Here is a 26,318-nt window from a genome sequence, read left to right on the forward strand (position 1 = left end):
CCACAGACACACAGCATCAACTGCTGACAATGCACAGAGTAGGAGTCACACTGGATAAATCATTCACATCTTCCATTTCACCACTGGACTATACCTGAAATGATGGATTGTTAAACCTCCTCCTTAGCACACCCTCCCTCTCCCAAACTGACCATACCAGTGAAGCTTAGCACATCAGGAACAGTAGGAAAAAGATGCTTGGACCCATTTTCAGATGTCCATGTATTCCCTCCCTCCTTTCTATAAATGCAGAAGGAGGGAAAGTGAAGAGAAAGGTAGCTGAAGCAACCTGCCCAGATCCCAGCTGGGGCACTACCACAGCTGAGACAATGGCTATTTTAAGATAATTGAAGGCTGAAAACCTCCAGATGTCAGCATTAAGCAGTGGACAGTATTTCAAATATTTAAACAGCCACGTCCCTTTCTGAGGAATTGCAAACATTAGGGCTTTTTACACCAGAACTGCTGCACAGAAGAGGAAGTGCTATTGAGCATCTGCCTGAGAATACTTCGCTTTTTCATCCAAGCCAAGACACAGTTTTGGGGATCATTACTGTAATTTGTGAACAAAATGGTATAGTCACGGACCTAAGATAAACCACAGACAAGACAGAAGATAACAATGCTTTATTTGTACATTTCAGCAACAGGAGAAATAATTGAAAGATGAAATTATCTGCTTTGTTGTAAAGTATAAAAACATTTAATTATAAATATTTAGCTAAAAAAGCGTGATTTATAAAATATAATCTGTGAAGATATATATACACAGTTTAATTGTTTACCAATTCTTTCACCTGACATTAAAGAGTAGAGGTTTTTTCTATTTATTATTCCATGCTCACAGTTTAGTGCTCACAGTTTAAGAAGCAAAACAGACAAATGAAAACATGACTGGTGAGTTTCATACTGGAAAGAAAAGAAGCACAAACTGGGCCAATAGCAGAGGCTAAATTTGAGCAAACCCATGTCTCAAGAGAGGTCTCAGAGGGAACACAGCTCCCTTGACCTACAGTGTATGTGTCCAGACGAGCAGTGGGCATTTTAACATTTGTGGGCAAGTTTCCTGTGTTTGCAAAAGAAAATGGCTAATAGTATAGTGCAAGCCCTCTGATTTCAGTTCAGCTAAATGTGCTCACCTTGCTGCTCTCTCCTTCTCAAGCAGGGATTGCTCAGTATGTTGGGCTGGTGGTATGTCATGGCTCTAATGAAATTACAAACAATGTCACCTTCATGATTCAGGATTTCCAAATAGAAAACCCCATTGTGCCACCCGATTGCATTGTCCAGCTGGCAATATCCCTTAAAAAAAGATACAGCTGCCTAAGGCCGGAAAATACACTGAAGCCGTACAGTACACTAAATGCGATGGAATGTGAAAGAAGATAGATGGTCAGGCAATTCAGTTTTCTATTCCTCATTTAAGACAGAGCCAGCTTCCTCCCTTCAAACTCTGGGGAATTCTTACCTCTTCTAGAAAGGTTTGTTACTATGGCACTTCAGAGAAGAAAAACTGGAAGACTCTACAACATGCTGGGTGGCAGAAAACACTACAGGAAATGGTAACTAATTTGATCCATGTCCCTAGTAACTATCTTTCTCTCTTCACAGTGTTTTCACAGTGCCTGTGGCACGGGGCTTTGAGAAAGAAAAGGGTGACAACACCCAACAGCAGTACAAACATACAGGAAGTTAAGCTGTAATTTGTACACCCTGATTTACACAAGACCTCACTACTTGCCTGCAAGCAAGGAATTAATTAATATGGTGTTAAGAGAAAAAGAATGTATAGAAAAGAAGGAAAGAATAAAGTAGGCAAACATGACACTTGTCGGTGCTCACCCATGATTTGCTACCTGCTGTGGCTGCTTCAGGGTGATGTACTCCTGACAGTTCAGAGCACAACAGCATGTACACAGCTCTTAGGATTCACATTGTTATGAATGCATAGTAACTGCAAGAACTGTGCCCTTAAACTCAGGAGGATCTTCAGGAGAGGAAGGCTAGCAAAGCTGTAACAAGTTTTAGGCAGGATCCAGGCAGTTCTCTCCAGGTAGAGCCCTGATTTGGGAAACGTACCAAGTCATGTGCAATCTCAGAGTGCATATTGGCTGGTCGGTTACTGGGTAAATGCAGACTTTAACTCCCTGAAAGCTGCTCGGCGGTGTTTCCTCTCCTCCTCTTCCCGCTTTCGCTCATCCTGCTCAGCTTTTATCTCTGCTTCAAACTTACTGGCTGAAGAGAGGGCTTGAACCTTTATGAGAAAGAGAAAATAAAAGCATGTCAAGCCTTTTAGAGGGAGAGCCAGAGCCTAAACTACTCCCAGATGAGCAATGGAGAACTGTTTGTTGTGCCACCCAGTGCTCTGTCAGTGTGGCTCAAGTATTAATTACACTGCAATGCTTGGGTATTTAAATCCAGTACCTGTTAGCTTGCTTGACTTGAACATCAAAAAAAGGAAGGTCGTTTACTAGTAAGTCACTAACAAGTGACCAAAATGATGCTATCAGTACTGGGTCACATACATTCTTTCTGTAGGCAGGCAGCATAGCATAAGTTGTGAGTATACAGTGGGAGAAACTACTGCAGAAGATAGTTCTGAATGACAGCCAAATCTGAGAACATCATACTACACCATGGATAATCTGCAGATCAAAGAGACATTGTTTATTTGCTGGCTATTTTTGCAGCTTTCATCTCAGTACATCTGCTGGGCAAGAGCTGTGCTATGCTCTTGGGGAAAAAAAACTTCTTGAATAAACAAGCAGGATTATTTTCTCTCCAAGAGAGCTTTCAAAAAGGGTGCTTTGTCAGCTTTGAATGGTGCAAAGCTCTTTCTGCCAAGCCCAGGACCCTGTAGAATAATTCTGATTCCAAAGGTTAGATTGCTGCTCGAGAAAGAGATGTCTGAAATCTTATACTCCAAACACTCCATTCACCACTGAACTCAAGAGTGTTCTGGTTGAGGGAAGTTTTGCAAGATGGGAAACACTGTCCCTATTGCATTAGTTTCCAGGATACTTTTGTCTTTAAAAGCAGTCAGCCAGCTTCTCCCATAGAGCTCACAGCCACAAGGAAATAGGTTGGCCAGTCCCTGTGCCTGGCCCTGCAAGACTCAAAGCAGAGGTGGTTAATTAAGCTGTTGTAGCATTGACTGATCTGCAGAAGGATGTAGACAGAGTCCAACAAAGTTTGAGGGGAAAAGCTATAGCTGCGGTTGGGGTGGGAAGCATGAAATATGCATCCTTTTAGCTAGGAAATAATACTAGGCATGTCTTCTATTCAAAAGCAAGGAGGATCAGTGTCTCAGTGGCAGTTAAGGCCTGCATACAGAGCTTTTTCATGTTTCTCTGTGCCACACCGTACCTTAGCTTCAAAGAAGTTCTTGGCTCCTTTGACTCCCTCAATGGAGACATCTATCTCCGAGAGCTTCGCAAGAGTCAACAGGCCGCTGTCCTCCTCCAGCTCCCCAGCTGCAGCTTTATGGAAAATCAGCAAGAACTAGCAATACAGAGAGAAAACACTCAAGCTGTTCACTGAGGCTCAAACAAAACACAAACAGCACAATTCCAGCCCCACCTGCAGGGGGCTGGAATTTACATTTCTAAGCAAAGGAATCCAGGTCTATACAAACCAAGCGGTGCCACGGACCTTGTACCCAGCTTTAGCGCACAGCCCTGTCAGATTAAAAGAGGTAGGAATCCCATAGGAAAATAGGGTTTCCTGGTAAAGCACAGCTCCTACTGAGCCTGGGCTGCTATATGGCCAGAGGAAGGAGATCACCTGTATGGTGCAACCATGAGGTAGGCTCAGATATACTTTATGTCCCCACACCCTATTGATGTATTCACAAGCCCCTCACCAACTTCCCCAGTGTTCTGGGGACTCAAATGATATCCCATGACAAAGAAAGCAGGGCAAAAATGGCCCTGGCTCACAGCTGAGCCCCAGGATCCCTTCACAGAGGCACCAGTGCACTCCTGTGAGAACAGCAGCCTAAGCATGGGCACACCATTGTGGTGGAGTGGCTTGAACAACTGTGCACAGAGCAACTTGTTTAGAAACCTCTGTTCTGCACTGGACCACAGACATTTAAATCCAGAATCACTACAACAGAGTGCATATTGGCATGTGAATTGTACTGGGAAACAAATGAGGAAAGCACGCTTTATTTTACATAAAGGATGCAAAAATCTGCCTGCTTAAAAATAAAGACCTCTGCACCACTTACTACCTGCTAACCAAGATCCAGGTTAAGATGTTCTATGCATCATTTGATATGTCCTGTAACTGCCGGATCTTCTTAGCCACCCGAGGGGTCTCAGTCCTTGGAACAGTGTGGAAAGAACAGAGACTGGGACAAGTCACCCAGGTTCAAAGGGAGCACAAAGCTGCACTGCTTCAGTTCAGGGCAGAGGGCTACACATATCACACTGGGCTGCCTATAAATCCTCAAACACCTCTAGTGCTGTGTTCTGCAGGCTGCCAGGCTGGGGACTTGGACTCTTCCTACAGAGTCTGAGCTGTCCCAGCGGAGGGCAGCAGAATCCCAGCATCTGCTTGCCTGCCAGAAGGATGCTGGAAAAGGTCTCTTCATCAGGGACTGTAGTGATAGGACAAGGGGTGATGAGTTCAAACTTAAACAGGGGAGATTTGGGTTAGATATAAAGAAGAAATTCTTCTCTGTGAGGGTGGTGAGGCACTGGAACAAGCTGCCCAAGGAAGTGAATGCTCCATCCCAGGCAGTGTCCAAGGCCAGGTTGGATGGGGTTTGGAATAACCCGGTCTAGCATGAGGTGTCCCTGCCCATGGCAGGGAGTTGGAACTGGATGATCTTAAGGTCCTTTCCAACCCAAACCATTCTGTGATTCTATGATTCTAAGTTGCTCGCAGAAGCTGGTGGAGATGCAAAGGCTTCCCATGGGGAAGGGTGTGGAGATGACAGAAACGCTGGCTGCCTCTCACAGAGGCGGCGTCATCAGGCTTTGCTTGCTGCCTCATAACCTGCATGTGCTCAGCACAGAGCAGCCAGACATCAGGCTGTGGCTGGGGAGGGAACCTTCCCCCCTCCAGACACATGGAAGAAATTAGATGACGCTCTGCTGAATGGGCAGAACATCCTGCTCAGAAAGAAACCAAATCCTGCCCAAGATATCCTCTCCCTCTGCTCAGTTCCGCTGGGCTCAGGCTGGTTCCTCTCCTCCTCCACCACCAGGCAGGGGACACAGGGCTGGCAGCCAGGGTGGCATTAGTCATGGCTCCTCCTCACAGTTTCTGCTCCACCCTTCGAGTCCCACTTCCTGGCATTGGAAAAGCACAGCGGAGGCAGCACAATCCTGAGGTCTGCTACAGCTGCTGCCCAAGGAGGGACTGGAAACACCCAGTCATGAGTACAACTGCGCATGAATCATCCTGAAACTAGAGGATAGGGCAGCGATCCTCCAGGGGTGGAATATGGTTGCCACAGCCACGAAATGTGGGCTGAGCTAAAGGAAACCAAGGACTGAATCACCTTTTGGGACAGACACAGCGTAACATCAGCCCCAAGCACCCAGCAAGGTGGACTCTGGGGCATCATGCTGGTTTCCGCAGGAGCAATCCTTACACCAGCACACCACCTGCAGCTCACCTCACCAGTTCCTTGCCCCCAAGGCATCAGTCCTTGCTATCTTGAGACCACGAGCAGTCTGTATTCAGCTTCCATTCCCAGCCTGTCTCACACTCTTGCTGGGCCCAGGGCACATAAACTGCAGCTAAGCCTCAAGAAAATGGCAATAGAGGAAAAACAAGTGAACAATGTTGATACCTTTAAAAGCTGTGCTCTCAAGGAGGACAAGATGACACACTTTCCATCATGTAACCCCATAAAAGAAGAGACATATCTGCTCACATTCTTCATGGTCCAAGATCTACCCTCCATTGCCAGGTCTCAGAGCGATGCTGCAGTTATGCAGCCCCACCAGGCTCCATGCTGGCCTCAGAGATGTGAGGGAAGGCACAGGATTGACTGGCAGCAGCAGCCTTGCAACAGCTTGCCAGAAAAGCAGTGTCACCCAAGGCTGTGGTTTGCACCAGCCCTGCCAGCAAACACATGATGTGGGTCAGCATTTAAGCTGCTGTGGGCATGATGGACACTGGGTGGATTTTTGAGGGTTTTAGATAGCAGCCACAATTAGACATTACTATTATAACAATTAACTCTGGTTTCCTGTGGTCATGACAGAAGCAGGCAGTCAGAGGTGTTTCCTCCACACGCTGTACCTCATCTTTTTTTAAGCCTAAATTCCTTTGCTGCAATTGTGCAGTTAATTGTTGATGTATTGATGGATGCTCAAAGGTCAGTGATAGAAGGTAGCTTTCCTAATGGGGCCAGCAGTTTGTCAGCAGCAAGTCAGAGCCATACAAAGCCTGCTTCCCAGGCAACAGCTTACCTGGAATGAGAGGACATGACACTACTCAAAGCAGCAGCAAAAGGTGACCTATTGCAAGTTAGAGGTCCTTAGCAATTCTCTGCCCAGGCCACAAGAAGCACATCTTCAGGCAGGAATGTCAGGACTTGTTATTCTCTGGAGAGGCAGACAGGAGCCCTCCAGCACTTGACTTCAACCCTGTTGAGTTCAGACACTCATTTACACCAGGGTTTTAACTTGTGTTGTCTGAGCCCCAAGTCAGCTTCATCACCCTTCACATGCTTGCTTGTCACCACCAACAGGAAGCAGAGTGGGACAGTGCTACGGATTAGTTCAGGCCTCCTCACCCACTGTGAAACCTGCCTTCCTGCCAGCCCTCTGCCCAAACACAGCAGCTGGACGCAGCACATCTGCAATAAAGCAAGCAGCACCCTGCTCCTTGCAGAAGGAGTTCTGGGTACATGACAAAGCTGCTGTGTAATTTGTCCCCGGAGCTCTGCCAGCAATGCTCCCTCATTCTAACCCATGAGCTGCTCAAGCTGGGGGTTGCTTGACCATCATTTTGCATCTGGCAAGAAGCTACAATAGCACCAACTGTTGTAAACCCAAGGGCTGGAAGCACAAGCAGACCATGCCAGCTGATGGGGGGCTGTGCAGGGGGCTGTGCTCCAAGAAGAGGAGCTGCTCCCTCTGCTGCAGGTAGCTTCCAGAGTTCTGAGGATAAAGGCACTTATCTTTCACAGTAAGGAGCCCCTGCAGCAAGCCCGGAGGCTGTCCCCAGCTCTTTACCCAGGGTGAAGGGTGGCCCAGGAGGCACACAGAGCTCCTCCAGCCCACAGTAGTTTGGCAATCACAGTCTTACCTGGGGCCAAGGGAATGGTGCTCTTCCTGCTCCACTGGATTCTTCGCTACCCCTAGTTCACCTCTGACCTGGCACATCTTCTCTGCCCAGAGGAGCTGCTGGCCTAGGGCTTTCATGGTGTAAAGCAGCAGGCTCTCATTTCCCAGATTTGCATGCCTTTCCCTGCTCCCTAAGGGCTGGGGCCTGTAACCCAACAGTCTTTGGCCTCTGTCTTGTACTGCTGTTCTCTTGTAGAAAAAGAAATGCAAGAAAACCCTTGGAGGGTGAAATCAGGGAGAGACAGAGCATCAGCTCTGTGAGCTGCCCCTCACCCCAACCAGCCCAGCCAGTCATGGGCTGTGGCTGCTCTTGCTTCCTCCCAGGCACTGCCAAATGCCTCAGAACCTCCAAAATGAACAATTCCATGTCCTGAGCTGTGGAGAGCTCTGCACCTTGTCTCACAACCAAACCACCGCCATGGAGGAGACATGGCAAGAGCACAACCCCACTGCTGCCATCCCCTGGGGTGGGACAGCAGCACAGTCCTCAACCAGCGCAGGACACAAGCAGCACTGGCCCTCCTGCTGCCTAAGGGGATGTTAGTTAATTTAGAAAGCAAGTGCCACAGTGTGACATATGCTTCTGAGACAGCAACCAAAGCCTGGGAAGATGCAGCAAGAAGCTTTGGTATCTGGACTCCCCCTTCCTGCTAAGGTAAGTTGAGTACCTGTGCACGCATGCATGCATGCATGCAGGTCACTGCTCAAACTCCTTCTCTGCCTAGCAGCAGTTCCTGGCCTGTTCATGCTGCTCCCAGCGGTCTCAGCCCAGCGGTGACAAACCTGTTTGCTGTGTATCCCTGCTGAGCCAGCATCCAGCACTGAGCTGCTGAATCACCACATTTGTTCCTTGGTGCAGGGAGGTGACCCCCCCCCCAAGGAAGCTCCCCCATGGCTGGTCACTGCCTGATGCAGAGGGATGCAGTATAAACCAGACGAGGAAGCCTCCAGTGCCACATGAAATCAGCTGCTCTGAGCAGAGCCCTTGCCCTGCACCTCAAATGAGGCCTGAGCCACTGTATCACAGGAGCCCAGCAGTGAGACCTTGTGACTGAAGGGATGTGCCACCTCCAGATACAGCAAGGAGCTCTGTCAGCACTCCCAGGCAGCTGCAGCAGGGCTCAGATGTGCTCACAAACCAAGCAGGGAGGTTAGAGAGCTTTGGCAATCAGCTACTACGTGGAGATGGAAGCTGACAGTGCTCGAGCCCCCCATGGCATAGGGAAGCTTTCCTGCTTCTCCACTGCACCCCACAACTGGAGAAACACAGAGGGAACATGCCCACCTACAGCCAGAGTACAGACCTGGCTGCCTCCTCCCTCCACCCCGTAGCCACATCCCTGTCTGCTCCTGCAGTCACCCCCACCTCACGGAAGCTGAGCTTCCCATCAAAGTCTTCATCCACCTCCTTGATCATGTTCTTCAGCCCCAGGTGGGTCTGCGGGGCTCCCAGCTTTTCCATCATCAGCTTCAGCTCCATCAGGTCAATGTATCCATCCCGTCCCGAGTCATACCTACAGGGTGCAAAGGCGAGGGGGTCAGACCTCAAAATCCCCATCTCCATCTTCCCAGAAGAGGAACTGTGCCAAAGGCTGAAGTCACAGCATGGCTCAAAGCTCAAGGGAGGAGGGAAGCTGCAGGACATGACCAGTGCTGAGATATCTTAAGCTCAAGGAAGTAGCTGACAGCTTTCAGAGCTGCCTCAGATAGAGAAGTGCTCAGGGGAGCTCAGACCAAACCACCCACACAGAAGGAGCACGGAGGAACTCGGCTTATCTCAGCGGGATTTCCATCTCGCCCACTTGTGTGCCCAGCACAAAGGTTACTTGCACACAGCCTTACACCATGCACCAGCACAGGGAGGCAAATGCATGCCCGAGCCAGCTCCTGCCAGGTCTGCTGCTCGATTTGAGGAGAAACAAGAAGCACAGGCCAGCCCAGCAGAAAGCAGATAGATCTCTTTGTAGGCAAAACACACACACACACACACACACACACACACACACACACACACACACAGAGCTGTTAAGATCTTTTCTCTACAAAATGGAAATGGTTTTGTACCACACGAGCACCATGCTTCAGGGCAGCTGCTTATCCAGTGTTCCTGGCAGGACAGAACAATAGTCCTGGGGAAGCACAGCAATCCCAGCCAGTGCTGTGGGCTGCATCACAGGGCCAGGCTAGCAGAGGAAGCCAGTACCCACCTCTAGGACACTAGGAGCAAGACTGAAGTGGGACCATGATCCCAGTGGAGCAAAAAGGATTGCATGGACTCTTTACAGGAGGAGAGCACCCGCACAAGGAGCAGAGTGCTTTAGGGATGGGGAGACAGAGACCTGCCACAGTCAGCCTGGGACCACACACCAATTCTCCTCTAACATCCACTGCATATAAGCTTTCAGCCCACCCAGCAACCCGTGCTTCACACAGCCAGGGCCATCACTGGGTTTCAAAGTCCAAAGGCTGGAGGGACAGGTGCTCTGCTATCAGCTCTCTCATCAACAACCCTCCCTCAGCCTGGTCCTGCCTGGGGTACAGCAGAGCTGGGGGCTCACAGGGGAGGACAGGACAGGGTCTGCCAAGCTGGGCTCAGCCCCTGAGCGTGTGCCACTGCTCCCTCACCTCCACCTCAATCCTCACAGAGTTAAACCCTTTGAAGCAGGAGCCAGTCAAACCCTCTCACTCATCATCTTTCATTGACTGTTAGCTCCCTTCCAAAGACATAAGGGCTGTAGCAGACCAAGACCTGCACAGTTGTGGTTACCCTGGAAGAATGCCCTTTCCAGCTAAGAAACCTCACAGCCGCAGAGGAAGCTGTGGCACAGGAAGGCATGAACAAAGCCGCTGGCCCCGAGCTGCCTGCAGGCATGGGCAGCACAAGGCAGGGCTGCAGCTAAAAGCTCTGCTGCTGCCTCCACAAGACTGGGCAGAGGGTGCTTTCCCCCCAAAACTGAGGCAGCCTCTGCAGCTTTCCAGAGTCCCCCTGCCTCTACAGACACATTTTATACTATCTCTGCCTCTTTGTTTCCAGGGGTCCCAGGCCCAAGAGACCCCAAACGGCAGGGACATCACCATCAGGCTAGAGTGCAACCCCTGCTACCAATCTGCTTGCATGCTCAGCACCCTAACCCACAAGCCCACCAGGCCAGACAGCTTTCTGGAGCACTAGGAAAGAAACCTCTGTTGGAGCAGAAACCAGGTCACAAACCTGAGACGTCACAGGGAAGAAAAGCAGCAGGTTCATCACAGAGATGAAGGCATCAATTAATTAAGGCACATTTCATAGCATCACCCAGCCCAGCTCCAAGACACACTTTCAATCCCTTACAGAAGCATGATGAGTGTAATGTTTAATTGTCAATTTGCTTTTCCCTTAAGTTTGGGATGAAGGGTGTGGAGCTGCTCCTCCAGAGCAAGGGGGTTGGAGCGGCAGTGCTTTTGATGAGATAAAGCAGCAAAAAACATAAGTGGCAGGGAGGCACTTGGGCTTGGCTGTTTTGGCCCTGGCAAGCTCAAGCTGCCCTTTGGCTGGGTGCAGAAGAAGGATGATCCCAACCAAGGGCTACTCAAACAGGGTCAGAACACTGCTCATCCCCTCTCAGAAGTGCTGGGCAATGGAGACGAAGGCAGAACACTACTCTGCCTGCCACGCTCATCTCACCCCGCTTCTGTTAGACACTACCCACAGGCAAACACCAGCCCTCAGTGCCTGCCCTGATAAATGCACTGCCCCGAAAGGGTTAAGCATGGGGCACAGCTTCAGGGCTCATCATTCCCGCAGAGAGGCAGCACAAAGCCCGGATTGTGAGAAATGGGGACTTGCCAGCGGCAGGCTGCGGTGGCAGGGCAGCACGCTGTACCAGCCGCACAATGGGTGTTGAGGAGCACACCCGCTGGCACCGAGATGCACCCCAAAACCAGATTAACAGCCTCTTGCAGTGGGGAACAGCCAGAAGCTCCCCGGATGCTCGGTGCCAGCCCCAATAGAGCAACAGCAGCACGCTGCAGACTGCTGCATTCTCTCCCCACCCCCCTGTCTCCGAAAACAGCCCAAGTATTTTAGGACCTGAGCAGAGCCGTTCGGCTGCCACGGGCCGTGCAGCCAGACTATTTAGGGAGAGGCATATTTATAGGGCATGCGAGATGGTGAAATTCATTCCCTCCAGCCCCTGCCGACACAGGCACCATGGGGCACAACGCAGACTGCAACTTGTTAGGCAGCCGATGCTCCTGGCACACCTCAGCCCTACCAAAAATCCCACTGCCTGCTTTCTGGGAGCTGCCCAGTACCATTCACACCTGAATCACTGCCCCCAGAGCAGCTTTGTTCTGGTGATGGGCACTGGTCAGCCCCCACAGGCATTGCTGGAAGAGGGCACGAGGGCAAGTTCGGTCCCCAAGCGCATTGTAGAATCACTAGAATTGGAAGGACCTTAAAGCTCATTCAGTCCCAACCCCCTGTCACAGGCAGGGACACCTTCCACCAGACCAGGTTGCTCCAAGCCCCCCTCCAACCTGGCCTTGAACACTGCCAGGGATGGGGCAGCCACAGCTTCTCTGGGCACCCTGTGCCAGCACCTCAGCATCCTCACAGGGAAGAACTTCTTCCTAATATCTGACCTAAATCTCTCCTCTGTCAGGTTAAAGCCATTCCCCCTTGTCCCATCACTACATGCCCATGTAAAAAGTCCCTCTCCAGACATTCTGGGGAGCCATCCCATCCTGTACTCCAGGAATGGTGCAGCAAGCATATGGAGCACTCAGGTGCCTTGCCAGCCCTTCCTATCCCTGCTGTGACACTGAGGCTTTGCTTCCTTTTGGCTCAAAGCTCCCGGGGACACGAGCAAAGCTTCATCCAGGTGACATGCAGGCATCATGGACAGAGGGGCTCTTGTGCCAACAGGCAGACATCTCACATCACAGGCAGGCAACTCCAGCACCAAGTCAGTGCTATGGCAGGCCCCCACCTGTGATGGCTGGAATGGGAATACAGGCTGGTGTGATACGGCTCCAGAGCACCGCCACCGCAGCAGTGCTGTTGGCAGTACATGAGACACAGACAGCAGCTGACAAGATCTGCAGCAAGGATGCACCCAGATTCCCATGCTGGCTCGCTTCCATCTGGGATGCTGAAGTGCTGGGAGAAGAAAGCAGGAGCAGATGTAGAAGGGGAAGGAGGGAATACCTGCTCAGCAGACCTGCTTAAGAGCAAAGAAGTCTGTTACGCACTGTTACAGCCCAAGTACAGTCATTGTACTGGTGTTATATGCAGTGTAGCTGGGGGGTTACACCACAGAAGAAAGAGGGATCAGGAGGAGAGGAGAAAGGAGATGCTGAGGACTGCACCACCTGTATTGACTCTGCAGTCACCTCCCAGCCATCTGAAAAAACCCAAGGGAAATAAAAGGACAGTTGAAGAGAATTCCCAAATCCTGAAGGATCAAAGAGCAGTTTCTAAACATTCATGCTTCTTGAGAAGGGCTGGAAAGAAAACCTGTCCTCCCTGTTCACGTGTGCTGCATCTGAGCTTGCTCCACATGCTGTGGGCACCTGTACTTTGATCTGCAGTTTCTGCATGCTGCAATGGCCTAATACAGGCTTTGAAATAAAGCTGAAGTGGCAGTAATCTTCACTTAAATATTTCAAAATCCTAAGCAATACTTTATTCCCTCTGAGCATTGTGTTTCACCTCACATGGTGAGGGAGGTGCTGATGTCTTCTTCCTGGTATCCAGTGATAGGATGCATGGGAACGATTTAAAGCTGCCTCAGGGGAGGATCAGACTGGACATGAAGCACCATTTCTTTACCAAGAGGGTGGTCAGACACTTGAACAGGCTTCCTAGAGAGGTGGTCAATGCCCCAAGCCTGTTAGTGTTTAAGAGACATTTGGACAATGCCCTTAACACTCTAACTTTCGGGTCAGCCCTGAATCAGTACAGGCAGTTGGACTCGATCACTGTAAGTCCCTTTCAACTGAGCTATTCTATTGCCGAGAGCTTTGGAAACAATTCTTCCACGGCAGGGTGGAGGCAGGAACAGGCTCCTCAGCCACATGTGGCTCCATCCTCCTCAGCCTGGGCAGCGGGAACTCTCCTTCTTTAGAAGCGACATGACAGCAAGATCAAAATATCCTCCAGCAAGACCTGGGCAAGACCCCAAGGCACCGCAGCATGCAGGGCCCGGGCTGGGTGGCCGAGTCCCTGTGGGGGTGACATCCCTGAGCACTGGACTCCAGAGACAGCTGGTCACACTGGGAGCACGGCAGCGCTGGAGCAAGCAGGTCTGCTGCAGCACAGCAGACACATCCTTTGGTACAGGGTGAGTGGCTCCCAAATAGCTCCAGGAGGGCAAGCGGACATCACATCCTCTCCCACCAGCAAGGCACAAGGCACTTGAAGATACGCGGGCAAGGCATGGAATTCCCTAGATACAAAAGCAACAGCAAGGCTGGAATTTCTCCACTCCCTCGCACTCTGCGGATGAAGACGGTGGCTTTTTTCTTCCCTCAGAAAGGTCATTCCTGCCTGGAACAGCCTCACAGGCCTGGCTTTCATATTCCACTCTGCCACTTATCTGGACAAGAGGGCACCAAGGGGAGATGTGACACTCCAGAGCTCCTGAGGCGCAAGACTTGGTGAAGGGAGGTTATCATGGCTACCACAGTCCTCACACACTGTCAGAACAGGCAGCTAATTAGGTCGCATTATAATTAGCCTGAGCTGCAGACTTGCTGGTCCCTCTGCCAAAAAAAGATAACCACCCCAAGAGCTACTTGTACCCAGCACCCACAACAGACACCTGTACCCCATCTCCCAGGGAACAGTGCCAAAATCGGGGGATGCTGCCAAGAGGAGTCTTGGACAAGAGAAGGAAAAGTGAGCCCAACCATGGCAGCAAGAACAAGGAGTATCATTCCTGCTTTGGAAGGATATTCCTGGCACAGCCAGCAACAGAGCACCTGCATGAAGCACTGGACTTCGGGAAACCCCATGTTCAGACAAGCCCTTCACTTCCACCCTGGCACGGGGTGGTCACAGCCACCAGCTGTACTGTGGAATGCCTAGGCAAACACCAGAGCAGCCACAATCACAAGCAAGTGCCTCTTTCTGGCTGGAGCACCTTGGCCCAGCCCATACTGTGCCCAGGTCCCACAGGCTCATGTTTAGTCCAAGCTATAGATTTACAAGTCAGACTAAACTGATGAGAAACACTTCTGAGGGGGAAGTCTCATAGTGGAAACTTGCATCCTGTGTAGTGACAAGGCACATCCCTGTCTGTCAAAAGCTTACTTTACCTTTAGTAAGAAAGATCCTGAGTTGTGGTGGCCACGGCCAATAAGCCATATAGAGAAAAAAAGCCTTAATCACATTAACTCAAGTTTTGACTGGCAGGAATTAAGGGGAATACTTCCTCTCCTCACAGAGCACATGGTGTGAGCTGACACTTGAAAAGAGGTCACTGGCAGCAGATGGAGCAAAGACCAGATTCTCCACCATTGCAAACGCCAGGTGCCTGTAACAGAGGGAAAACCAGGACGGGGTTTTCCATCCAACTGCCTGGGGAGCACAGGGGAGCAGCAGCCTAGCTTCTTTCCCTTTTGGCACAACCAGCCAGCACTCAGCTGCAGTAGTCCTCACAGGGCTTGCAATGTTTCCCAGCTACACTGACCATCTGATTAGCATTCAACTGCAAAGCCTAGGTTTCCCCACTTACAAGGCTGGCGTTTAATGAGCTCATTGTTGAAAAATTCGGCTGCAATTCAGCTCTTGCACTTTTTATTCCCCAAACCACCACTATTCCTTTCCTCATCTCTATTGAAGCAGGGCTGCTGCCCACTCCAGGCTCTCATCTGCAGCTTGTGGCCACTGCAGCTGCCTGCATCGTTTGTCCTCCTGCCCTCACAGTGCCATGTCTCAGTGCTCGCCAGAGTAGGACTCTTTTAACCATCGTCAAAAGGGACACACAGGAGCAGGCAGAAGAGCAGCCTCACCCATCCCGCTTCTCCTCCCGTGCCCGGCTGCCGACAAAACACTGCCCGTGCAACAAAGAACTCCGGTGAGCTCGGAAGGCTCACTGCCTTGTCTGCTGCAGCAACAGCCCCAGATGGGGCCAGCAACACCACGTAGCACCAGGAGCACTTAACCAGGCTCTTGATCCTTGCAATGACCCCAGCCTCCAGGGTGCTCAGAGCAGCTTTCACATAGAACAAAAACCTAACAAGTTACAAGCCCAGCTGCCATCATCTCTGTAAGTGGAACGAGATCTCTGCACTTTGCCATGAAAGCCCATGGCAAAGTCTTTTTATTAAGCCCATTGCATGAAAGTCCTCTGTGGTCCTGCCTCACGCCGGGCAGCAGCTTCCCCCCAGCCCGGTAGCCATGCCTGCTGGACCCCTCTCCTTGGGTCTAGGTGAACATCGATCCCCAGGAGCACAGAGGTTTGTGCTGCTGGAGGGAAGCCCGAGCACGCATAAAGCCACCCATGCACGTTCCAGGCCGGGGCTTGTAGAGAAAAGGGCAGGGTCATAGTCCCAGGAAGGGCCAAGCCCTTCTGCTTACAAAAGCACCTCTCTGCATTGCCACCAGCAGCCCGACTCTAATACAAACCTTCACGTCAGGAGGGGATCCCTATCCTAGCCCCCAGGAAGGGGAAAACAAGAGGAAGCTGTACACAAGCTTTGTTTGAGTGCACAGGAGGGAACACCAAGCCTGGCAAATGGGACCGTGGAAGGAGCTACAGCACTGCCAGGCAGAGCTGAAAGAGATGCTCAGGGTCACGATTGTTTGAGGCAGATCCCCAGCATTGCTGCGAGGCCCCGGGACACAGTGTCCTCCAACCCACAGCATACGAGTGCCACCACGAACAGCTGCCGGCCCACACACAGGTAAACCAGAGGCAACACCAGGTCGTGAGTGAAGCACAAGTCTCAGCTCCAGCCTCGAGTCCGGGGCAAACCCCACGAGCAACCTCTCCGCCCTCCCCCTCCACCCCGAAAAAGCAGAGGGATAATGTGGGGATCAGATGGCGCTGGTAACATGCCGCAGCTTTTCCCAGCCCGACCGCAAACCGCGAAGAAATGCAAGTATCCAGCCAAGAGCAGGCAGCCTCTCTCCAGATGTCCCCCCCGGGAAAAGCACTGGGAGGACCCGCGGGGGGAAGTCAGAGCCCCAAGCCCGACGGCCGAGCCCACGAGTCCGGCCAAGCGAGTTCTGTCCCGTCCCCCCTCCCGCCCCACTCACAGGCGGAACATGCGCTCCATGTCCTTGATCTGCCGACGGCTGAACTCCTTGAACTCGGTGTAAGGGTTGAAGACCGCGGCCCGCCGGGGCTGCGCCGCCCCCTCGTTGATGTCCTGCCGCCGGCACAGCTTCGCGCTCAGCTCCGCGCCCGCGCTGGCCGTCAGGCAGCTCCGGTCCCCCTCGGCCTCGGCCGCCGCCTCGCCCTTGGCCGCTACCTCCTCGCCTTCCATCGCCGCTCCGCTCTCCTCCAGCTGCAGCCGCCGCTGCAGCTTCTGCGCCAGCTCCTCCGAGGCCATGGCCCGCGGCCCCGCACGCGAACCGCTCCGTTCCGCTCCTGCCGGGCCTGCCCGCCCCGACCCGACCCGCAACTTTATTCCCTCACTTGGAGGGAGCGGGGCGGAGCGGAGCGGGGCGGGACGAGGCCCGGACGGGGCGGGAACTTAAGGAGGCGCAGCGGCATCGTGTGGTGGTGGTCGCGCTGCCGTCGGAGGTACCCATCACAAGTACACCCACCGTCGGGTACAGCCGCACAGGCTGATACGGGTACATTATCGCACGTACACGCAGGCTATGTCACCACTTTCCCAGGCAGGGAGCCCCCCACTGAGGTACAATCCATGGTTACCTCTCCACGGGTAGGGTCCCCCCAGGGAGCTCCCTGCATCCAACACCGGGCTGTGCCCTGGCCCAGGGTTCACTGCTGCCGGCACCACTTCGCGCCGGTGGGAGCAGTCAGGCCTCGCCGGCTCCCCAGTCACCGCATAGCCCACTCCGTGACTGCATGGGTGGCAGACGCCAGGCCCATCCTCGGCGGGGCAGAGGGACCCCTTAAGTGCCGCCATGCGCCTCCCCTCTCTTATCTCCTTGGGCTAAAATTAACCCAGGACAAAGCTCAGCTCAGTGCTGGGCTCCCCCTCCTTCTCCAGGCAGCATGGAAGACAAGGCAGACCTTTTCCACCACCCTGCTCCCCTTCCCGGGACAGTGCCCAGTACCATCCCCGCTGTCCCCAGTCCCTGGCAGATCATAGGCATGTCCCTCCCAGCACTCATCGTCCCTGTCCCGGCTGATAGGTGGCTGGTGGCATCCCCCGGGATGGGATTACGGCTGTCATGAGACTGTTCAGGGTGGCTGCTGATGCGATTTACCCACCGGGGAGGAGGGGGAGAGGAAACTACTGGCAGAGACACGCAGCCTCTTTATGGCTCCTGTGTGCCCAAGCCTGTGTGTCATGGGAGTCCTGTCCCAGTGGCTGCTTCACACCGCAGGTGTGTAGTAAGCAGTTCTCTGACCCTACCATAGTGTGGTGACCTACAGCTGACACTCTTTGGCAAGCTCACTCCCAGGAAACCTCTTCAGAAAATAACTGTGGAGGCTGCTCGCAGGAGCCCTGTCTGGTATCTGCTGCCTGGGCAGCTTGAGGCTGCTCCAGCAGGGGTTGAGGTGACCACAGGGTCACCAGACTGTTTGACGCAGGAATGGCGGTGCAGGTATACCACACCAGGACTGCCTGAAAACAAGGGTTCAGAGTGACAGGAGCACCACGTGCCATACTCACACTACTGTGCTTTCAGAAAATGCCATATCCGTGGTGGAGAGATCCTCCTTCCACCCAAAGGACGTTGAGAGGAGAGATGGGATATGTGACAGGCCACTGACCACCGCAGACACTCATGAGCGAAGAAAAGCTTTGGCCTGAGAGGTGTCTAAAGACATGAGTATAACAAAGAAGTAAGAAGAAGCACAGCCAGGTTGCCATCTGCTGGAAAAAAATGTCAGGGATATGAGATGGGTGATAAAAAAAAGAGGAAAGGAACAATCATCTGAAAAGGGCAATCATTAAAGAGACAAGACACAGAAGTTTCAGTGAGCTGTTTAAGGGAATGGCAACAACTACATAAGGCAACTAGATATAAGCATACCAGAACATTGCTAGGGAATACTACAGTGTAAAAAACTAAGCAATGGCACTGGAAAGCAATTACTAAGGAATACAAGTGATGTTTCAGTTACAAAAGAAGACAGCAGAGGGTAGGAGTATAGGGGTCTGTGCTAGAAAGGCTTGCTGCAGGGGTGCAGTGATTAAGGCCCCTGCGGGCAATGTCGGACCCCTTTTTCTCGGTGGGGTGTTGCGGAGGGGCAGGTCCGCAGGGGTCCCCCTGCCGTGTTTCTTGGGGGGCGGCAGGCAAGGGGCGTGGCGTTGCTTCTGCAGTGGGATTTGTGTTGGGGCGTCGGGGCCAGGGCCGTGCGGGGCTCTGTGCTCTGTGGGGTTACCGTGCGGCAGCGGTTCCCTCAGGGTGGGTGTGCAACCCATTGCTGCCGGTGCCTATTGCCTGTGGGGCTGAGCGCGGGTCGGGAGCGCGTACGTGGAGAGTGGTGCTGTCGGACAAAAGGCTGCCTACGGCCACACCACCCTGAAAACGCCCGATCTCGTCTGATCTCGGAAGCTAAGCAGGGTCGGGCTCGGTTAGAACTTGGATGGGAGACCGCCTGGGAATCCCGGGTGCTGTAGGCTTTTGCCAGCCGATAGGGGACCCGGCGAGCAATGTTAGCCCCTTTTTGTACGCGGGGACTTGCGTCTTTAGGGGCCCCCGCGAGCAATGCCAGCCTCCTTTTCCTTGCTGGGATGTTGAGCTATGATGTCGATAGGGGCCCCTGCGGGCAACCCCGGACCCTTTTTGTCGGTGGGGTGCTGCGGAGGGGCAGGTCCGTGGGAGTCCCCGTTGTTGCGGGACATGAGACAAGGAGCGTGGCGTCGGTTGTGCGGGGGGGTGTTTGTCGGGGAGGCGCGGGCAGGGCCGTGCGGGGCTGTGTGCTTGGGGGTGCTGGCGAGGTTGGGCGTCACAAGGGTGCGGGTGGCTTTGGGTGCTGGTGCTGAGCGCGGGCCGGGAGCGTGTGCGGCGGAGCGAGTGCGGTGATGGCGGAGAAGAGGCTGCCTACGGCCACACCACCCTGAAAACGCCCGATCTCGTCTGATCTCGGAAGCTAAGCAGGGTCGGGCTCGGTTAGTACTTGGATGGGAGACCGCCTGGGAATCCCGGGTGCTGTAGGCTTTTGCCAGCCGATAGGGGACCCGGCGAGCCACGGCGGCCCAATTTTTCTTGCTGAGGTCTTCCTAAGAAGAAAAAGGGAGTAAATAGTTTGCTATATCCATGGTAGACGATACAAGAAATAACGGATTTAAACTAAAAGACTTTTTAAGGTCCCTTCCAACCCACGCTACTCTATCATTCTATGATTTACACTGCAGTTGGAAGTGCTCTGTCTGGAGATGAAAATAAACTCTGCTAATGCTGAAGATAATTGAACCTACAAACACCCCTTGCGGTGAGGTGTTAAAAGCAAGCTAGACGGAAACCTACTAGTTATGACATGGGAATACTTGAGCTTCATTAGTTGGTCTCTTCCTGCTCCTTTTTTTGCAAACCTTTGCTTTCACATGTGAATTGAGGAGAATTAGAGATAAGGTGACAGCTACACGTGTGTTGGCACTGCAGGGGGCAGAGGGGAGCCAAACTGACTGCACACCCTGAGTACGAACGAGTGCCACCCCAGAGTGGCATAAACTCTCACCTGGTTGAGTCCTCCTTATTTTCTGCAAGTTGACAGGAGCTCTTTCACCAGGTAGTGTCACCACCAGGTTTCTTTACTCCTTGCCTAATTTAGCCCGGATTTGTTCCCCGATCTCAGCAGTGGCTACAACTGATTGGAAGTCAGGAGTTCTCCCACGTGTCACTGCACTCTATAAAGAGAAACCCAGCAACAGAAAGCTACAATAAAAGGGGGTTGGGGGGAAAAACAAAAAAAAAAAAAAGGACTTGAAAAGAATGTCATTTTCTTCAGATGCTTTTTTGCCATCGTCTGTAAGCAAGAGTAAGCTTCCCTGAAGCAGTCCTATCTGGTTATCGTCTGGAAATTGACGTAAAGGAGGTTGTGTCTTATTGTATGTTAAATCTTCCAGGACCTGGCTAAAGGGTATTCTGAGTTTCAGTGCTAATGCTGATATTGCACAATACCCATTACACTGCAGCTTTGTCCAGCAAAAGAAGGTAGATTATTGTATGTAATTTTGTGTCATTTGACTAAACAATGTCTAAATGTTTTAAAATCCATTATTCTGCTGCCAAAATCTCTACTGCTGTATGAAGAAAAGGGGAGAGATCCCATCCAGATGCACTTGATGTAGATGACAAACCTGGAGCTTACTACTAATTGTTGACTATTCCTCCAGTTGTACACAGTTTATTTTATCTAATATCGAAAATAATCTGGTAAACCCATACAAGCAAGATACCTGCTTAACAGTAAAAGACATGCCATATTTTTATTGTTAAAGGGAATCACTTATGACAAACACTGTGAGATTCTGCCCCGCCATACTGAAATTAACTGAGAGCTTGCCTCAGTGTGCTCATTTATGCACTCAGAGTAAATGAACAGTGGTCAGAGCATTCCCTGTCAGTGTTGCACCTTCAACATCTTCAGCCGTTGCTTGTCTCAGAGGTGAGCTGCGCCCCGGTTTCCCTCTAGTGGTTCGACATTTTCTGTGCAGCCCTGAAGCGGAGCAAAGCTTGGGCCTTGTGGAGTTCCAGAGCGCTCTTTAGCCCTTGGCAGCTCCAGGTGGGAGCAGAGGTTTTCCATTCGGAGCAGGATCCAGCTCAGGATTTACCGGGAGGGTGCCGGCTGTGTTGGCTCCTTGTGCTCTGCCTGGTGCCGTGCAGCACCAAGCTCTGGCAGGCACAGGGACGTGCTGACTGTGCCGTGCACAGCTGGGTGTTGAGAAATTGGGTATAAAAATGGTTCTGTGTGCGCATGGAAAGGAGAAAAGCCCCTGATAGGCCATGTTACATGAAGGAGCAATCTCCGGTTTAGGAGGTTCCTAAATTACAGGCTGCAGTAACCTAGGAACGTATCTGGTGGGCTTCTATCCTGCCACAGCGAGGACGGTCTTCCAGATTTGTGGAGCAGTGCCAGGGCCCTGCAGATCCAACCTTCCCAGGGCTCAGATGCTGCAGACAGGCAGCAGCAGGGACTGGGGCAGCACTTGGGCTATGCTGGGTTCCTGCTTCCTATTCAGTGTGACCTCAACTGGAAACAACCTGGTGGGGAGGTGACCTGCACTGCAGCAGGCTGATTTCCATGCAGGACTCTCTTCCTCATAGCACGTGGGAGAGGTCAGGCACTTGCACTTTGTCTCCAGCTGCCTAAAAACAAGAGCTCTGTACTGACAGGGGAGAGCAGAGGCTTACAGCAGTCGCTCACGCTGAGCAGCAGAGTTAGAGCTCAGTCACAGGAAGCAGCTCTGGCTACCAGTGACTGAAGGCAGTTATATTCAGAAGACCCAGAGAGAACATGTCATGGGCATACAGCTCCTTCAGACACTTGAAAAGGCAGCTTAGCACAGAGGTTCATTACTGTACGGAGAGAGAGGAGAAAACAACCCAACCCTGATTGAAGTCTGGTAGTCCCATCTGGAGAATATTGACTAAACCTTCTGCTTCATGCAGAACACCTTAGAACCACGAGTTCAAGAAAATAGAGCAGTTATATAGATACAGATAGATATATAGTAAACTACCCATGCTCTCTGCTCAGACGTATTAGTCATCAGAAATTCCTAATTTCTCTAGTTTTATAAGCCTAACACATCAGGAACTAAATTTATGTCAAGTGTTTGTTTTCCCCTCCTGCATGCCACAGCCCCTGCCGTTTCCCCATCGCTGTCTCTCCAAGGTGCTTACTTGCTTTCTGTTTCCTTTACATCTTTTATAGAATCCCAGACTGGTTTGGGTTGGAAGGGACCTTAAAGCTCATCCAGTTCCAACCCCCTGCCACGGGCAGGGACACCTTCCACTAGAGCAGGGTGCTCCAAGCCCCATCCAACCTGGCCTTGAACACTGCCAGGGATGGGGCAGCCACGGCTTCTCTGGGCACCCTGTGCCAGCGCCTCAGCACCCTCACAGGGAAGAACTTCTGCCTAATGTCTAATGTAAATCCCCCCTCTGTCAGGTTAAAGCCATTCCCCCTTGTCCTGTCCCTGCAGGCCCTTGTCAAAAGCTCCTCTCCAGCTTTCTTGTCGGCCCCTTTATGTACTGAAAGCTGCTCTAAGATCTCCCCTTAAGGAGCCTTCTCTTCTCCAGGCTGAACCAGCCCAGCTCTCTCAGCCTCTCTCCAGGGCAGAGCTGCTCCAGCCCTCGCAGCATCTCCATGGCCTGCTCTGGCTCACTTTAGCAGCTCCACATCCCTCTTGAGTTGAGGCCCCAGAGCTGGATGCAGGACCTGGTTTCCTCTTACACTGGCATAAATTCAGAGTGACACTTTAACAGCTGGACAGATCTAGGTCCTCATATAGAAATACCTGGGGCCAGTAAATCTGAGCAAAAACCATGTCCTCTGCTTGAACAAGCAAGAAATTATTTTGGTCTTGTTTACCTGCTTAATTCAAAAAGTAGTTTCCCTGCCAGTCAGTTACACTCATTTAATTGAAAGTATTTTCACAGGAAATCTCAGCTGGATTTGCTTTCCTGATTTGGGATCATTGCATTGCTTTTCACTTAAGCAGTAATTGATTTGCTTGCAGGCTGTTTTGCAGCAGCTGTATGGGTATTTACCACTATTTTTCTAGTCATCCTGTTGGATGCTGTAACAATGTGGGTCGCCAGCTTCCTCTTGACATTTGAGTGCTTCCAGCTTCCATGGCTCCAAGCCTCTCTCCAGGGAAAGGTTCATACCTGGGAAAGAAGCAGTCATCCGCACCAATGCAGGAGCACCGCAAGTCCTAGACCTGGTCAGGGTTGTATTTAGGTCCTACGCATGCAGAGTAAAAGTCATTCCTGCCTGAAACATCTTGGAGTTTAAAATGCCCTGTTCTGAAAACAGTGGCATTAGTCAAAGCACAGCACAAGCAGTCCTACCAGTGGGCAGCACCTGGTGTTGTACCTGTGCCCAAGGTAATGCCCCCTGATGAGCCCTACCTACTACAGCCGGTGCGCCCCCTGAAGCACTGGCATCCAGGACAGAGCTTTTGCTGTATTTGTTACTATTTCAGGAGAGGTCTTTCACAAGCAGCACACTCCACTGAAGTTTGAAATGGCAGAGTTCAAAGCTGCCTTGTTGAATGAGTACCCATGCAGCCTTTCCAACCCAACGGGAGTCCACCACAGTACTCACGGTGTGTGGACCTTGCTGTTTATGATGTCTTCTGTCTAGAGGACATACACAAATTAACAAAGCTTTGCTATCTTGATCTGCTTCTGTGAGCAGAGGCTGGTGGGGCAGTTTCAGGGCTGAGAGGTGATTTTCCTGAGAGGGAGCCCAGCTCTGCAGCAGATGAGCTGCACTGCTGAGGAGAAGACAAGGGCTGGAGAGAGGGAGAACCACAAGCTGCTGGTCTGCTGCATTATTTTTGCAATGAGGGTGGTGAAACACTGGCACAGGCTGCCCACAGAGGTGATGGAGACATTCAAGGCCAGGCTGGATGTGATTCTGAGCAACCTGACCTAGTTGAAGACCTCCCTGCTCATTGGAGGGGACGTTGGACTCGATGAGCTGTGAAGACCCCTTCCAGCCCAAACTATTCAGTGATTCTGCGATTAGAACCCCAGGGAGTGCAGGCATTCCCTACAGCTGCTGAGGGTCTCTTCAGCTCTTTGTAAACCCCCCCGCCAAAGCTGCAATTATCCTTCTGTCTTATGGGAAGAGCTTCTCGCCCTCACACTCTTCGGTGTGTCTGGTGAGATTGAGCCCTTGCTGAAGCTCGTCTTCAGTACCTTGAGCTAAAGCGCTTTGCTGACATGAGGTTACATTCACCTGGGGGAACACATTTTAATGCAGCCGGGGAGAGGAAACTGGCTTATCTGAGATACTAAGGTCTGTTTGGCATGTGGTTCACATTGAATGTTTGCTACCACATGTACCGCGTGTGAACACCACCCAGCTCTGGGGAAACTGGCTTTTATTTCAGCCTGCTTGAACTGGTCATTTATCAGAGATGCAAGTGTCACATCTTGAAAGCAAAGCTCCTCTGATGCAGCTGATGGACCCCTGAGCTTAGCAGGAGCCCTGAGGCTGCTCTGCCATTTACCTATAAGTAAAATGACACCTGAACCACAGCTGGATGTAGAGCTTTCATGTGCATAGCCCCAGATTTACCTACCTTTCGAAGCCTGCCAGGCATGCAGCACTAGTGCAGTTTTCTAGTTCAATAAAGGGTATTATCTGCTAAACATTTCACAGTGGCAAGACTTCAAATGTACTATATCTGATGGGTGGGCTTATAGACCATAACACACACAGTCTACTACACAGACTCACTTTCCTGGCAGCCCTAGGTATCACTCACAGGGACAGAGATGTGTATTTAACCCCCTGATTTCAGGAAAATACCATAACAGAGCAGTGCATGCAGGCAAAGAGCACGTTTCCAGAGACCCTTCTCTACTGATGCCTCTGTTGCACCCTGGTGATCACGGAGTCTCTAGGAAGCCCAGCCTTTCAGATGATGCACGCTGCCCAGCACACAGTGTGCTGATGAACCCAGACCTCAGGGACAAGGTCCTTGGATCCTGCAGTGAAGCATGACAAAGTGGCATGGGAGGAAGAGGTAAGACCACTGGGGATGCTAATGGAAAACTCCCCTTCCCTTCCTTTCCCTTCCCTTCTCCTATATTCTTTAATAACCCCCTCCCTTCCTTGCATTCTCTTAGTCTCTTCCCTTCTCTTCTCTTATATTCCCTTCCCTGTTCTTATGCTCTCTCCTCTTCTCTTGCATTCCCTTAGAGTCTCTTCCCTTTTCTTCTCTTACATTTTCTTCTCTTCTCTTACATTCTTTTTCTCTTACAATCTCCTATATTCTCTTATATTCTTAGCCTCTTCCCTTTTCTTCTTTTATATTCCCTTCTCTTCTCTTTCATTATCTTCTCTTATATTCTCCTATATTCTCTTAGAGTCTCTTCTCTTACAAGTCTCTTCCCTTTTCTTCTCTTACATTCTCTCCTCTTTTCTCATAGTCTCTCCTCTTCTCTTATATTCTCCTATGTTCTCTTATATTCTCTTAGAGGCTCTTCCCTTTTCTTCCTTTATATTCCCTTCTCTTACATTCTCTTCTCTTATAGTCTCCTATATTCTCTTAGAGCCTCTTCCCTTTTCTTCTCGTATATTCCCTTCCCTTCTAGTGCATTCTCTTCTCTGACATTCTTTTCTCTTACATTTTCTACTCTTATAATCTCTTAGATTCTCTTAGATTCTATTCTCTTATATTCTCTGATATTTGCTTCCCCATATTCTCTTAGATTCTCTTCCTTGTATTCTCTTGTATTCTCTTCTCTTAGTTCTTAGATTGTCTTAGTCTCTGCTCGTTTATTCTTCCTTCTCTTCTCTTTTCTCTTATTGTTTCTTCTCTTTTCTCTTTCTTTTATTTCTTTCCTTCCTTTCTTTTCTTCCTTCTCTTCTTTGTCCTCTCTCCCTTCTGTTCTGTTTTTCTTCTCTTTTTCTTCTTTTCTCTCTCTCCCACCATTCTCTCTCTCCCCCATTCTCTCTCTCCCCCATTCTCTCTCTCCCCTCATTCTCTCTTCTCTTCTTTCTTTCTACTGTTCTTTCCTATTCTCTTCTATTCTTTCTCCCATTCTCTCTTTCTCCTATTCTCCTCTCTTCTTTCCCATTCTCTCTTCTCTCTCCCATCCTCTCTTCTCTTCTTTCTTTCTACTGTTCTCTTTTATTCTCTTTCATTCTCGTACTCCTTTCTCTCTCTCCCCCATTCTCTTTCTTT

General features: G+C 51.1%; 1 protein-coding gene across 1 annotated transcript; it reads right to left on the reverse strand.

Moving 5' to 3' along the window:
- Positions 1–664: 664 nt before the first annotated feature.
- On the reverse strand, positions 665–16,895 carry EFHD1 (EF-hand domain family member D1). Its single transcript, XM_080624302.1, has 4 exons — positions 16,555–16,895; positions 8,677–8,824; positions 3,367–3,501; positions 665–2,254 (listed from the first exon to the last, which is right to left on the reverse strand). The coding sequence occupies exons 1-4, from the start codon at positions 16,848–16,850 to the stop codon at positions 2,120–2,122; spliced, it is 714 nt and encodes a 237-aa protein (XP_080480428.1). The 5' UTR covers positions 16,851–16,895; the 3' UTR covers positions 665–2,119.
- Positions 16,896–26,318: the final 9,423 nt, after the last annotated feature.

Source organism: Psittacula echo (genome assembly GCF_963264785.1).
Source record: "Psittacula echo genome assembly, chromosome: 7".
Lineage (NCBI taxonomy): Eukaryota > Metazoa > Chordata > Aves > Psittaciformes > Psittacidae > Psittacula > Psittacula echo.

Bases quoted from the DNA above. Each gene is read 5' to 3' on its own strand.
- EFHD1 (XM_080624302.1), bottom strand. From the start codon at position 16,850: ATGGCCTCGGAGGAGCTGGCGCAGAAGCTGCAGCGGCGGCTGCAGCTG. The intron at 3,502-8,676 runs GTGGGGGTGACT...CTGTATTGCTAG, and splicing joins GGAAGCTCAGCTTCCGTGAG to TTCTTGCTGATTTTCCATAA. The intron at 2,255-3,366 runs GTACGGTGTGGC...TTTCTCATAAAG, and splicing joins AGAACTTCTTTGAAGCTAAG to GTTCAAGCCCTCTCTTCAGC.